This window comes from Phascolarctos cinereus, unplaced genomic scaffold (genome assembly GCF_003287225.1).
Source record: "Phascolarctos cinereus isolate Bilbo 61053 unplaced genomic scaffold, phaCin_HiC Scaffold_4;HRSCAF=312, whole genome shotgun sequence".
Lineage (NCBI taxonomy): Eukaryota > Metazoa > Chordata > Mammalia > Diprotodontia > Phascolarctidae > Phascolarctos > Phascolarctos cinereus.
The window spans coordinates 458,571,411-458,585,292 of NW_027555847.1; the positions used below are offsets into that span (position 1 = coordinate 458,571,411).

General features: G+C 39.4%; 1 protein-coding gene across 1 annotated transcript in view; it reads left to right on the plus strand.

Moving 5' to 3' along the window:
- Positions 1-13,882, plus strand: part of SBSPON (somatomedin B and thrombospondin type 1 domain containing) — a 56,206-nt gene that overhangs the window by 15,552 nt on the left and 26,772 nt on the right. The window contains exons 2-3 of the mRNA XM_020971050.1: positions 684-878; positions 10,964-11,054. Coding sequence (XP_020826709.1) covers positions 684-878; positions 10,964-11,054 — 286 coding nt within the window. The remainder of the gene's footprint in view (positions 1-683; positions 879-10,963; positions 11,055-13,882) is intronic.

The following is a 13,882-nucleotide window of genomic DNA, read 5'->3' on the forward strand; positions in this document are numbered from 1 at the left end:
AGTCAAGGTTATAGCCTGAGGTTCTCTTAATATCTTATATTACAGTATATGGAGAAAGCTCTGAACTAGGAAGACTTGGGTTCATATCCTGGCTATGCCAATAACTTCGTGATACTTCAACTTTACTGACTCTCAGTTTATTCATCTATAAAAGAAGGGAGTTATACTAAATGATCTCTAAGGTTCTTTTAGCTCTAGTATTCCATAGCTCTATTAGTTCTCAGTGATAGGGACTGAATCTTCTGGGATGGACCTACTCTAGGCTAAGTCTTCTTGGATCTGCTTCATATAGATCAAGGTTGGACCTTCTCTAGGACAATATTTATTTTTTTTAAATGGACCTAAAATCCACTTCGGGGTTTTGAGAGAAGGGTCCCTGTAGGTTCACCATCCATCATTAATGGAAAGAATAGGTTTACCAAGTCTGTCTGGTGCGTTGTGATATTCTGATGTCTAGTATGTGTTGCAATATTAAACAATCAAGTTCCTGGGAGTAGTTGTAGGGGCAAGATAAATGGAAATAATCTAGGATTTGTATGCTACCTTTTCAACTGTATATCAGCTAAAACCAAATTTACATGGTGTTGAACTTTAAATCCTACATTAGAAAAAGTAATGGGGTGTCAATATGATCCACTGGAGAAGTGCACCACTGTAAATGTTTTTAACGTTTTACTTTCTAGCTCGCCCATGCATTGTGGGAGAATGGAGTCCCTGGAGCAGTTGTGCAGACCAGTGTAAACCAGCAACACGTGTGCGGAGACGTTATGTGCAGCAGGAACCTCAGAATGGTGGGGAGCCTTGCCCACACCTTGAAGAGAAAGCTGGCTGTCTGGAATATACAACTTCCCATGGAGAGGATTGTGGGCATTCATATGGTATTCCTGTCTGTCATTGTTGTTATCTTCCTATAATAGTAGTCTTTACCATTTCATGCAAAAAAAATGATTATTTATTGCTATTAGAAAAAGAAAAATAGCTCTTCTGGGTCAAGGTTGGGAAGTGAGGAGAAGGAGAGAGGAGGAAATGGGATGTTGGGGTCCACATAGGGGAGGCATTCTAAAAATGTGATTCTGAGAAGAGGTCCATAGGCTTCACCAGACTGGTCCATGATACAACCCTTATGCTGAAGAAAGGATAGACCAATCACAAATACCTTCCTTCCCACCAGCTTTTCTCACATAGTCTATCAGATATGTTTCTTCAAGCCCTCTGACCCATTTATGCACAGTAACATAGAAAATATATCACACTAAGTACAGTGATACAATGATGCCCCCAAATGGCTTGCGCTGTTATCATAAGCTACAGTGTTTAGGACTAATGCTGACGACAAAGTACTTAGCACAAAGTATGGCAATTTTTTATGTGAGGAAACAGGCTGACTCTGTACCTTGCTTTGTAATAAAAATAATAGCCAGCATATAGCACATAAAAACATTTATAAAGTGCCTAATATATTTCAGGCACTGTGATGCATTTTCATAGGAGCATTTTCTCCATTTTGAACATACATGCATAAGAGAAATTTTCCCTCAGGTATAAAAATACTCTAAATAACAAATCCCCATTTTAATTATAAGGGTAGCAATACCAAATTTATAATTAAGTAGTCTATATTCTTAGCACACAGAAATGTAATTGCTCATAAGAAAAGGGAGAGAATTCAAAACTGAGGGTTCACAACTGGTGGGTTCTTGCATACAATGTCTCTTTTAAAAAGGGGCAAGGATAAATGGGCTTTTTAGGAACTATCAGTTTATTCCTTTAAAACATATTTTTCATTCTCTCAAATTAAAAAAAAAAGCCAGTCCCACCCAGCCTTTGGCTGCTAGAATGAACTGGACTATTAAAGTTTTTATTTGTAAAATCCTTTAATAAGAACCCACAGCACTGTCCTGTGACACAACAGACTGTCACTGTTATGGCTCTTTTTTACCATTTGGCAAAGAAAAAGCACAGAAATCCTATATTTAGTGTTGGCAATACATTTAGAGGTGATTGAATCTAACCCCCTCATTTTATAGTGGAGGAAACTGATACCCAGAGAAGTAAAGCATTCAAAATGAAATTTATTATCTTTCTCGCTACCCCCCCCCATACTGTAGAGGGCAACATCCTCCTCCCCAGTCCCTTAGGCTCCAACCTAGATGTCATCCTGGACTCTCCACCATCTCTCACCTCGCCCCCCATCTAAGCTGTTGCCAGTGCCTGTCATTTTCAACTTTGCAACATCTCTCCAATATGCCCCCTTCTCTCCTCTGAGGTTGCCTTCACTCTAGTGCAGGCCCTCCTCATTTCATGTCTGCATTATTGCAATAGCCTACTGGTGGGTCTGCCCTGCCTCAAGTCTCCTTACTCAAATCCAACCTCCATTCAGCCACTAAAGTGATTTGCCTAAAGTTTAGGTCCAATCAAGTCACCATCTACCCAATAAACTCCAGTAGCTCCCTATTGCTTGTAGGGTCAAATACAAAATATTCTATTTGGCATTCGAAGCCCTTCATAATCTAGTCCCCTTCTACCTCTCCAGTCTTATTATATCTTACTCCGTACCATATACTATTTGATTCAGTGACACTGGGCTCCTGGCTATTCCATTAACAAGACACTCCATCTGTTGGCTCTGGACTAGCTGTCCCTCCTACCTAGAATGCTTTCCCTTCTCTACTCTAACTGCTGACCTCCCTGGCTTCCTTCAAGTGCCAGTTAAAATTCTACCTTCTAGGAAGCCTTTCTAACCCCTGCTTAATTCCAATGCCTTCTCTCTGTTGAATATTTCCTACTTATCCTGTATATAGCTTACTTTGTTCATATTTGTATGTTTTCTGCCCAATTAGATCGTGAGCTCCTTGCCTCTTTTTGTAACCCCAGCACTTGAGATAGTTCACAGAACATAATAGGCACTTAATAAATGTTTATTTATTTATTGTCTAAGGTAATGCAGTTAGTAAGTGGCCTTGCTGGGAAATGAATCAGTCTTTAGACTTTAAGTCAAGGGACCTTTTTTACTCTTCCACCTTTAAGAACACATTTGATGCTCATACATCTAGGTCAGGTACAACTATTTCAGGGCATGCTGTGAAATGTATGCTAAAGGCAGCATAAAAACTTTTTAGTGGGAAAAAATGTACATTTGCTGGCTAGGTAGATGAAATTTGTCCCAACGCCCCTCCCCCTAGTTTTTTTGTCCCTATGTTTTGCTCTTACCTTCTAGCATTCCTTGTCTCTAATCCTTAGATTCCTATCGCCCACCATTGTCCTCTGGCTTTCCAAAGTGCCCTATTATAGCACCCTGCCCAGTCTGCCTTTCTCTAATGTACCCTTCCCCCATTTTTTCCTTAAGATAGGAGAAAAACAATCTGGTTTTCTGATTGAAGTCTGTTATGCTAAGGATAGGGTTAACTCTCTAAGGAGGTGATTGTATTTTAAAAGAGGAGTTTGATTATCCAAATTAATCCCTAACTGGTCTCGTCTATAGAGATCTCTCCTGAGGGGATCATTCCCTCCCTCTTCTGCCTTTGCTCATATGTATGGGCTTCTGAATGAAGGTGGAGAAAAATAAAGCAACCATTCTTAGGGAGTCCACTACAAACATGTTAAATAACCTCAAATGGATCCTCAATGTTGCTAGGCAATCCTTCTTCATCTTCTTGAATTAGTTCACTATTCACCATAACAGTTTTTCCAAACCTTTATATCCCTTGTGGATCACCCTCCTCCATCTTCTGAGCTAAGAATGTTGGCTCCTATTTTACTGAAAAAAAAAATTAAGGCCTGTCACTAAGAGCTCCCTCTTCTCCCTTCCTCCTCACCTCATATCACTCAGATGCCTTCTACTATTAACTCCTCCTTCACCTCTGTCCCACATGAAGAGGTGGTTCTTGCCAACACAAATTCCTCTACCCTCCTAAATGATCCCCTTGCAACCTGTCTCTTTCAGGAGATTGCACCCTCAACCATTCCCACTCTCCCATTCATCTTCATCCTCTCCCATCTATTAGCTGCTTCTCTGCTTCCTACAAACATCCCATCTTGTCCATGCTCAAAAAATCATTTGATCCTTCCATGCCAGCTATCATTCCAGTTCTCCTGCCTTTTGTAGCTTACCTTCACAGTCCCTCACATCTAGTGGGTAGAAGGCCTCAAGGCAGCAGAGGTCTTGCACCAGTCAGTACATAATAAGCATTTATTAAGCATCTTCTATGTGCCAGGGATGGTGATTCAAAAGGGGGCAAAAGACAATCCGAGCCTGCAGGCACAAACAAGAAATATACAGGATAAGTAGGAAATAATCAACAAAGAGAAGGCCCTGGGATTAGGAGGGAAGAAGAAAGGCTTCCTCTAGCAGGTGGAATTTTAGCTGGGACTTGAAGGAAGCCAGGAAGCAGAGATAAGGAGGGAGAGCATTCCAGGTTTGGGGGATGGCCAGTGAAAATAAGCAGAGCTGAGAGATGGAGAGTCTTGCTTAAGGAACATTGAGACCAGTGAACCTGTATCAAAGAGTACAAGGCTGAGGATGAGGTATAAGGTGTGAGAAGACTGGGAAGGTGATAAGAAGGGAATTAACATGGTCAGACCTTCACTTTAGGAAAATCACTTTTGCAGCTGGAGTGGGGAGAGGCTTGTTGAAGACATACCAACAAAGGGTTATTGCAATAGTTGAGACATTATGAGATGAAGTCCTGCACCAAGGTGGCAAAGTATCAGAGGAGAGAAGAGGAAATATTTGAAAGATATTGCAAAGGTGAAATTGACAGGACTTGGCAACAGATTGGATGTGGGGAGTTAGAGATAATGAGGAGTCAAAGATGATACCTAGGTGGAGCTCTTGGAGGGTGGGGAAGATGATGGTGCCCTCTCAGTTATAGAGAAGGGGGGAGGGTTTTGGGAAAAGATAATTCAATTTTGGGCATGTTGAGTTTAAGATGTCTACAGGACACACAGTTCAAGGTATCTACTAGGCAATTGGAGATATGAGACTGAAGGTCAGCCAGGAGGGCTGAGTAAGTAGAATTAAGAATCATCAATAAAGAAATGATAATTGAATCTATGGGAGCTTATGAGATCAGCAAATGAAATAATATAGAGGGAAGTGGGAAGAAGGTCTGGGACAGAGTTCTGGGAGACACACAGGTGTAGGGGGTGAGAACTAGAGACTGAGAAGGAGAGGTTTGATAAAAGGAGGAAAAACAGGAGAGAATGTCCTGAAAACCAGGAGAGAGAAGAGAGTATCAAGAAGAGGGCAGTCAACTATCAAATGCTGCAGAGAGAGGTCAAGGAGGATGAGGACTGATAAAAAGCTATTAGATTTGACAAGTAAGAGATCACTGGTGACTTTGGAGAGAGCAGTTTCAAATGATTAAGGTTGGAAGCCAGATTGTAGATTTTTTTTTATTAATTTATTTTGATTTATCAATAATCACTTCCATATGCTTTTGAGTTTAAAGTTTTTCTCCCCCTTCCACCCCACCACCCTCCCCAAGATGGTGCACAATCTGATATAGGTTATACATTTACATTCCTATTAAACATTTTTCACATTAGTGATGTTGTAAGTAAAAATTAAAACCAATAGGAGGAACCATCAGAAAGATGAAAAAAAAACTCAACAGAAGAGGAAAAAAAAGCAATTCAACTTCCATAGTTCTTTCTTTGGATGTGGATAGCATTTTCCATCATGAGGCCTCTGGAGATGTCTTAGATCTTTGTATTGCTGGGAAGGGTTAAGTTTATCAATATTAGTCATCGCACAGCGTGGCTGTTATTGTGTACAACATTCTCTTGGTTCTGCCCACTTCACTCAGCATCAGACCATACAAGTCTTTCCAGGTTTTTCTGAAGTCAGCCTGTTCCAGATTGTAGATTGTTAAGAGGAGAGGAAGTGGAGGCACTTACTATGATTGCCCTTTTCAAAGAATTTAGCTACAAAAGGCAGGAGAACCAGAATGATAGCTGGCATGGAAGGATCAAATGATGTTTTTTTGAGCATGGACAAGACGGGATGTTTGTAGGAAGCAGAGAAGCAGCTAATAGATGGGGAGAGGATGAAGATGAATGGGAGAGTGGGAATGGTTGAGGGTGCAATCTCCTGAAAGAGACAGGTTGCAAGGGGATCATTTAGGAGGGTAGAGGAATTTGTGTTGGCAAGAACCACCTCTTCATGTGGGACAGAGGTGAAGGAGGAGTTAATAGTAGAAGGCATCTGAGTGATATGAGGTGAGGAGGAAGGGAGAAGAGGGAGCTCTTAGCCTTAATTTTTTTTTTCAGTAAAATAGGAGCCAACATTCTTTGCTCAGAAGATGGAGGAGGGTGATCCACAAGGGATATAAAGGTTTGGAAGTACTGTTGTGGTGAATGAGATAGTGAGTTAATTCAAGAGATGAAGAAGGATTGCCTAGTAGCATTGAGGGTCCATTTGATGTTATTTAACATAAGTTTGTAGTGGACTCCCTAAGAATGGTTTCTCCACCTTCATTCAGAAGCCCATACATATGAGCAAATGCAGCAGAGGGAGGGAATGATCCAAGACTGAGGCATGGGAGGACACAGGAAGTAATAGGATAAGGGCGCAAGGGACTCAAGAGGATAATGCAGAGTTGAAGTTGTTCACTAAGAGGTGATGATGGGGAAAGGAGGAGAGTTTGGCCCAGGAGAGAAGTGGGGACTGAAGGTTTGGAGGCCATGGTATACATGAAGAGCAAACTTTGGTATTTGATGGGAGGGAGATGTGGAAATCCAATAGATTGTGAGCAGGAATTTCAGAGTTCATGAAACTGAAAGTGGTGAATTTGTGGGTGATGGCAAGAGAAAGTTGTGAACATTTTTGTGTATGGCTAAGGTGCATAGAGGAGTAGGTCATGGGAAATGAAGAAATTGAGGAACTGGGAGGTTAGAGTGTTTAAGGATGTATATGTATGTTGAAGTCTTGTATAAAGTCAGGAGTTGGGAAGGAAGAGAAAGATTGTGACCCAGGTACTGAACTCATTGAGGACACAAGGGAAGTGTGCTGGAAATCTCTAAACAAGAGCTACCAGGATGTCAATGCCCTTTCGCTACTCACCCAGGAGGAGCAAAGGACATCAACTTGGTAACCAACTTCTGAAGTTTTGTTGGCCCTAGGGTCAATCAGTCAACAATCATTTAGTAAGTGCTTGAGTTTAAGGCACTGTGCTAACCTGGGGGCATACAAAGAAAGGCAAAAAACAGTTCCTGCCCTCAAGGAGCTTATATCCAAATGGGTGAGAAAATACCTAGACACCTATAAAATATGCACAGAATAGGTGGAAGTAGGTTTAGATGATTAATTCCTACCCCTTTTAGAATTGCCATACTTTAGGATTCTTTGATTTCTTGACCTTCCTCTAATCTTCAGAATGCTGTTAGACACATCAACAAATACCCACATTTACTTGCTAATTTTGCTTCCAGAATTTTAAAGACTTTAACGATACTCCTTAAGATATTGAAAATACTCAGACTCTACAGACTGGGCGAAACCACAATAACAATTGCTGGCCCTAAGAAGAAGCTCTCTAGTAGAATTGCTCGATCCTGCTTAGTAGGAATAATGAATCCACCAAAGTGGTCACATTGAAATTTGTACTATTTGAAGTTATAATTCTGTAATATGGTCATTGATCCCAGCCCAGTGGAAATATGCAGTGGGAACTGCAATAGTTTACCACTTGGGGGATTAATTATTCCCACAAATCAGGACCTAGCTTTATTGATTGGATAGATCAATAATCCAATCAAAAAGGATGTATTGTGTCTGTCATGTGTCAGGCAGTGTGCTAAGCAAAGAAAGGCGAAAAAAAGTCCCTGCTCCGAAGTTCTTCTAGTGAGGGAGATGTGATATAGATAATTAGCTACATTTAAGATACATACAGAGTAGGTGGAAGATAATTTTGGGGAAGACTCTTGAATCTGGTGGGACAAGGAAAGGCCTCATAGACTAGTGACCTGGAGGCATTTCTGTCAACTAATGCAACCTCTTTTGTCAACTTCTGTCAACAACCCCTTTTTTGTGATTGAGAAAAGTGAAGTTCTGAGAAGTCACATGTTAAGAGTTTTTTAAGCTCAAGGTCACATAGCTAATAAATGAGGAGAGAGAATTTGAACCCAGATTTTTTGATTGTATATCTATTTCCCCCCCACTATGTCAATGAAACTTCAGAGATTCATAGCTTTTAGAGTTGGATAGGACCTTAGAAATCACCTAATCTAACCATTTCACTTTGTAGATGAAGTAACTGAATCCACCAAAGATGAAATGATTTGCTTGATTTTATGAAGTCAGTTAATGGCAGAATCAGCACTAGAACCCAGGTTTTTTGACTTCTTGTCTAATATTGATTTCATTAGCTCTTCTAGCTAGCTAATTTCCTCAGGTTGCACCCAAAGAAGGGCCTGTCTTCTTGAAGAACTCATTCCTCTTCCCTTTTTCCCCTGCCTCATATTATCAATATAAGCCAAGCATTCATAGCCCTGGATAAATTCAAGTGGGGCAAAAGGGCACAATCATACTTTGAGGGGACTGTGTTGACAAGGTCATAGCTATCCCATTTCCATCTTCTGCAATTACACTTAGGTGATAAATAATAGTGAGTCAAAGGAATGGAAGCTTCAGAGTTGAAAAAACCTTAGGGATCTAACCCCCTCATTTAATAGAGGCAGAAACTGATATCTATAGAAGTGAAATGTCTCACCCAAGTTACAGAAGTGACTGAGTAGGACCAGGTTTTATATCTAGTTTTCTTTCCATTACACCATGATAAGTTTTTAGGTATGCATTTTGTAGTCTCAGATCCTGTGACCTCCCTTCTCTAAAAGTGGCTTTTCTTTCTTTTTATTCCCTTACTCATTACAGCAGGGTGGGTAGATAGGGCTTGAATTTGGATAGCCTGCCCCCTTCCTGTGAACAGCTACCATGTCCTCCTGGGCTGCATCTAATCTAAATGAAGAGTTTCACTTGCTTCTAAGCTTTGGGTTAAGAGTAATTAGTTTAAACTTTTGTATGAACATATTAGCCACTCATTAGAAGGCATTGTCCTTTTCTTTAAAATAAAAATAAATCCAGGTAATGTGAATTGAAAAGTTCATGGACTACTTTTATTATGATGCATGTATTTACTAGTAGATGATATTTTTCTCCACTTAAGCTAATAAAAACATGATCATTCAAATAATTAGAAATGGGGAAGTAATCAGGAGCACAAAATTCTTTAGGTGTGCTTGTCATTGGAGACCAAGTCTGAAATGAAAGAGAAAAGAATCTCAGTACAGAGCAACTTTAGAAACTAGAACTGTAGCACATATGTGTATACACACATGTAGACATGGATACATATATATATATGAAATGTGTGTATATATACATAATATATGTATATATAAGTGAGAGAGTAGGAATAATAGAGGGGACAATATGCTAGAGAAGATGAGAAGGAATGAGATCACTTGTAGGAAGTTACAGAGGAGATGGGACAGATAAAGAAAAGAAAGAAAATTTAGAAAGGCTCTTAACCTTCTCACTCTCTCACTCCCTATCCAAACATTTACCAAACCTTGTTGATTCTACCTTTGTAACATCTTTCCTTTATGCCCTTTTTTTTCCTCTGACACTGTTACAAACTTGGAGCAGGCCCTTATCACAAATACCTAGACTATTACAATAGACTACTACAGGGTTCATCTCCTTGCCAAACGTCTCTCTTCCCATTCCAGTCCATCCTACAATCAGCTGTCAAAGTGATCTTCCTAAAGCACGTTTGACCATGTCACCCCTCTCCCCTCTTCCCCCCAACTCATTCAATAAATTTCAGTGGCTTTTTATTGCCCCCAGGATCAAATATAAAATCCTGTTTGTGTTAAAGTCCTTTATAACATGGCCTCTCCCTGACTTTCTAGTCTTTTTATACCTTATTCTCCTTAACATATTCTACAGTTCAGTGATGCTGGTCTCCTTGTTCTTAGTAAAGGATACATCTCCTGATTCCTTGAATTTTCACTGGCTGTCCCCCATTCTTGGAATTAACCTCCTAACTTCAGATTTAGCTAAGATTTAGCTAATATTCTGCCTTCTGCAAGAAGCCTTTCTTGATCTCCCTGAATTCTAATGCCTTTGCCCTGATATTATCTCCATTCTATCCTGTGTATGTCTTTCCTGTACATAATTGTTTGCATGTCATCTCTCTCATTAGATTTTGAACTCTTTGAAGGCATGGACTATTTTTGAATTTATTTCTATACCCTGAGCTTAGTACAGTGTTTGGTACATAATAAGTGCTTAATAAGTGTTCATTAATTCTACCTATGTCTTTTTAATTATATTCCTTTTCATTCTTTTTTTATTTGCCACTGTGTTTTTCCTCTTCTCCTCTTCTTTCCCCTTTTTAGTACATTTTATTTTTGAGACTGAATTTCCCTACCTCTCCCAGATTGGAAGTGCAGAGCCCACTTATGGACTCCAAACTAATGCTAATCATCATGAAAGATTTAACCTCCTTTTTTCCCATCTGGGCTGGTTTGCCCCTACTTAGTTAGGCATCTCAGTTTCTCTCTCCCCACCACTACTCCATCCAGGGGTTCACCACATTGCTGCTAGACTTAGTTCAGATACCAAGTCTGCATTAACTCTACTGGAGCTTGGAACTCCTGAACTCAAGCAATCCACTAACCTCAGTTTCCCCACTATCATGGACTACAGACATGAGACATCCCATACTGGAGTCATGGATCTGAGCCCCATTTCCTTGCTTCCATAAAGTTTGTGTGTAAACCTCTCCCAAATATGGTTAAGGGATATTTCCATTTACCCTCTCATGACCTAGCTTGATGGGTCGTAGGAAACTTAGAACTTTTCAAGATATGTGTCATAAAGCCAAAGGACTGGGAACGCTACTGTAAGTACTTTATTTTTTAGACTGTATGTTTTTTAATATAATCCTTTCCTTTGCAGTTCCTGCTTTTATCACTACCTCTGCATACAACAAGGAGAGAAAAAGACAGGTGGTATCTCCACAGTGGTCTGCAGACACAGGGGATGCTGGGTAATTTTTGATTTAAAATTTGAAGGTTGAACAGTCAAGTCAGTAATAAAAAAGTCAAGCCTGTTTGTGCACATAGACACAATCTAAGCTGGATAACTGAATTTGCTTTTTTATCGACTTGTATGGTGCATTTATTCTTTCTGAATTTAATATCTCTGCCACTACCACAGAGCAGGGAATACATGTCTTCTTCATGGTTTTATGAGTGGCATAAAAATTAAATTAGGTTTGAATTCCGAGTTCTTTGGAGAAAGGTTCTCTATAAAAATGGAATTGTAAGATCACATATCTAAAGCTGGAGGATCTTAGATCATCTAATCTGACCTCTTCATTTTATGGAGGAAGAAAATGAGACCCAGAGAGGCGACTTGCTCAAGGTGGTACAGGTGGAAATGATCACATCACTTTGTGAATTAGTGTACTTTGATGTAACAGAAAGAGACTGGAACTGGTACTGGGAATTCTCAGCTTGATACTCATTAGCTGTATGACTGTGGGCAAATCACTTAAATTCTCATAACTTCAGTTTCTTCATTTGTAAAATACAGGAAATAATATTTTCTCTACCCACCCAATAGGATGGCTTATGAATAGCACTCTTTGTGAACCTTAAAGCACAATACAAACTTGAATTATTATCAATATTTATGGAGTCTAGGTTCTGTGGATAACAGCATAACTTCTGCTAGGTGCATTTCAAAGTGGCATGTATAATGCTTACGAAAACCTCAGATTTGTATAGTGCTACTTACCTTTTCCACAACAACCCTGTAAGGCAAGTAGTAAAAGTATTATTACTTCATTTTGTAGATGAGGAGCCTGAGGCTAACGGAGATCATATGACTTGCCCATAGTCACAAAGTTAATGTGTCAGAGGCATGATTTGAACCTGGTCCTCATTCTAACTCCAACATCCTTTCTTCCCTACCACAAGGATATCTCACCATGTGAAAGACAACTGAGCTGGGAAAAAGTTCCTTTCAATAGATCATGTAGTTCATTAACTTGCCTGTGGATAAGACTTTTGAGAACAGGACAGATACTTAAAACATTATTTTTCAACCTTCCTTAATAATCTGTCACAGTTCTTTATTTTCAGAAGTCTTTCTTTGTAGCTCAGTAAGGAAATAATAGTGTCAAAGTGATATTTTCTGCTATTGCCCTTGGAATTTTCTTCTTTGTTTTTATATTAGAGCTATAAATAAAATAACATTTAAATCTCAAGTGAATATGGCTTATGCTGTTAGATTTCCCTTTGTTTTTAGCAACTCTAAAAATGCTCACCTGTACCTGGAAGTTCTCCTTTGAGAACTATGCTCAAATTGTTAGAATCTCTTCCATTCTATCTACTCATGACTGTTAGAATTAAGCTATAGGACTTGTTTTCCATTGGTCTAATACAGTGTGGTCCAGGGACCATAGGGATCCCTGAGACCTTTTCAGGGTGTCCACAAGTTCAAAATTATCTTCATAATACTAAGATGTTTTAATTTCTAATATGATTAATAATGATAGATCATAAGCCACATCAACAAAAGCTCTTTGAGGAAAAAGTTAAAGATCTGTTAGTCTACTGAAACGCAAAATGTCTTGAAGGCATGCTGCCTTTCTCAACCTTAATTTGTCTAACTTTGTAAAATTCTTTGAAAAATAGGCAACATTGACTCTGCTGATGTATTATAAGAGTTTTATTTTTCTTGTTTTGGGGGGAGAAAGTGATAGCGATAAAAGAGATAAAAAAGAAATTCTCAACAATTAAAAAAACCACAAAATTAAATAAAAAATGCAAACGAAAAGCTAAAATTCCTTCTTATATATAATTTAAGAACTATGTCCAGGAAACAAGATATCAGATATTTTGCTTTGTAGGAGTGAATGAATCATGGATTAGGAAGAGAAAAGATGATAAAAATCAGCCAACAAATAAGCCACCAATCCAAAATTGGAGAGATCACCAAAGAACTACTTATTTCAGTACATCTTCCAAGATAAAAAAAATGTTGTGACAGTACCAATAGTTTGCATATGTGTAGCAGTTTACACTTGGATGAACAGCCCTGAGAAGGGCTTGGCAAGCCCTCTCACCAGAGCTCTCTCAACACCGCATGTACCACTCATCCACCTTTGGTGTCCACCTTTACCCAGCTCTCACCTATATCTCCAAGAACCTGTAGCATGCACAGCAGCCAGTAAAACTGTCGTGGCAGATGGGCTAAACCAGGTTGAAGCTTCAAAACTGTTGAAGAGTTAGGAGGATGTTTACCAAACATGTGAAAATTTCCCTCATTGAAATGTGTAGATGAGAACACTTTGTTCCAGTGGTCATGAAGGCCACTAAAGCAGGCCCTGTGGAGCATTTAGAGCTTGATCAAACATTGAAGACATACGCTGCACTCTAGGCCATCACCAGTTGTCCTGAGTTTTGTCCTGCCACTGGACTTTTATGACTCTGGAAGGGAGAGTGAGGTTGACAACTTTGTGCAATTCTGCCTCACTTAAATCCAATTTGTGAGCAAGTCAAGATATTACTTCATGATGTCACTGGACAAACAACAATTTTACACATAATAAAGTACTTTTCTCATAACAACTCTGTGGGATAGATAGTTCTGGGAGCTGGGGGTGGTACCCTCTTTTTTTTTTTGGATGAGGAAATTAAGAAAGAGAAAGCTTAAGTGCACAAGGTTTTGGTGCTAGGTTTCTGGTTACTTTTCAGTCTGATAATAAAAAATTCTAATTATTGGGATGCTTCCAAGGAGCGGAATAGTTAGGTGCAAAGCTAGGTTCTTTTTTTTTTGGGCTAGGCAGTGGGGTTAAGTGACTTGCCG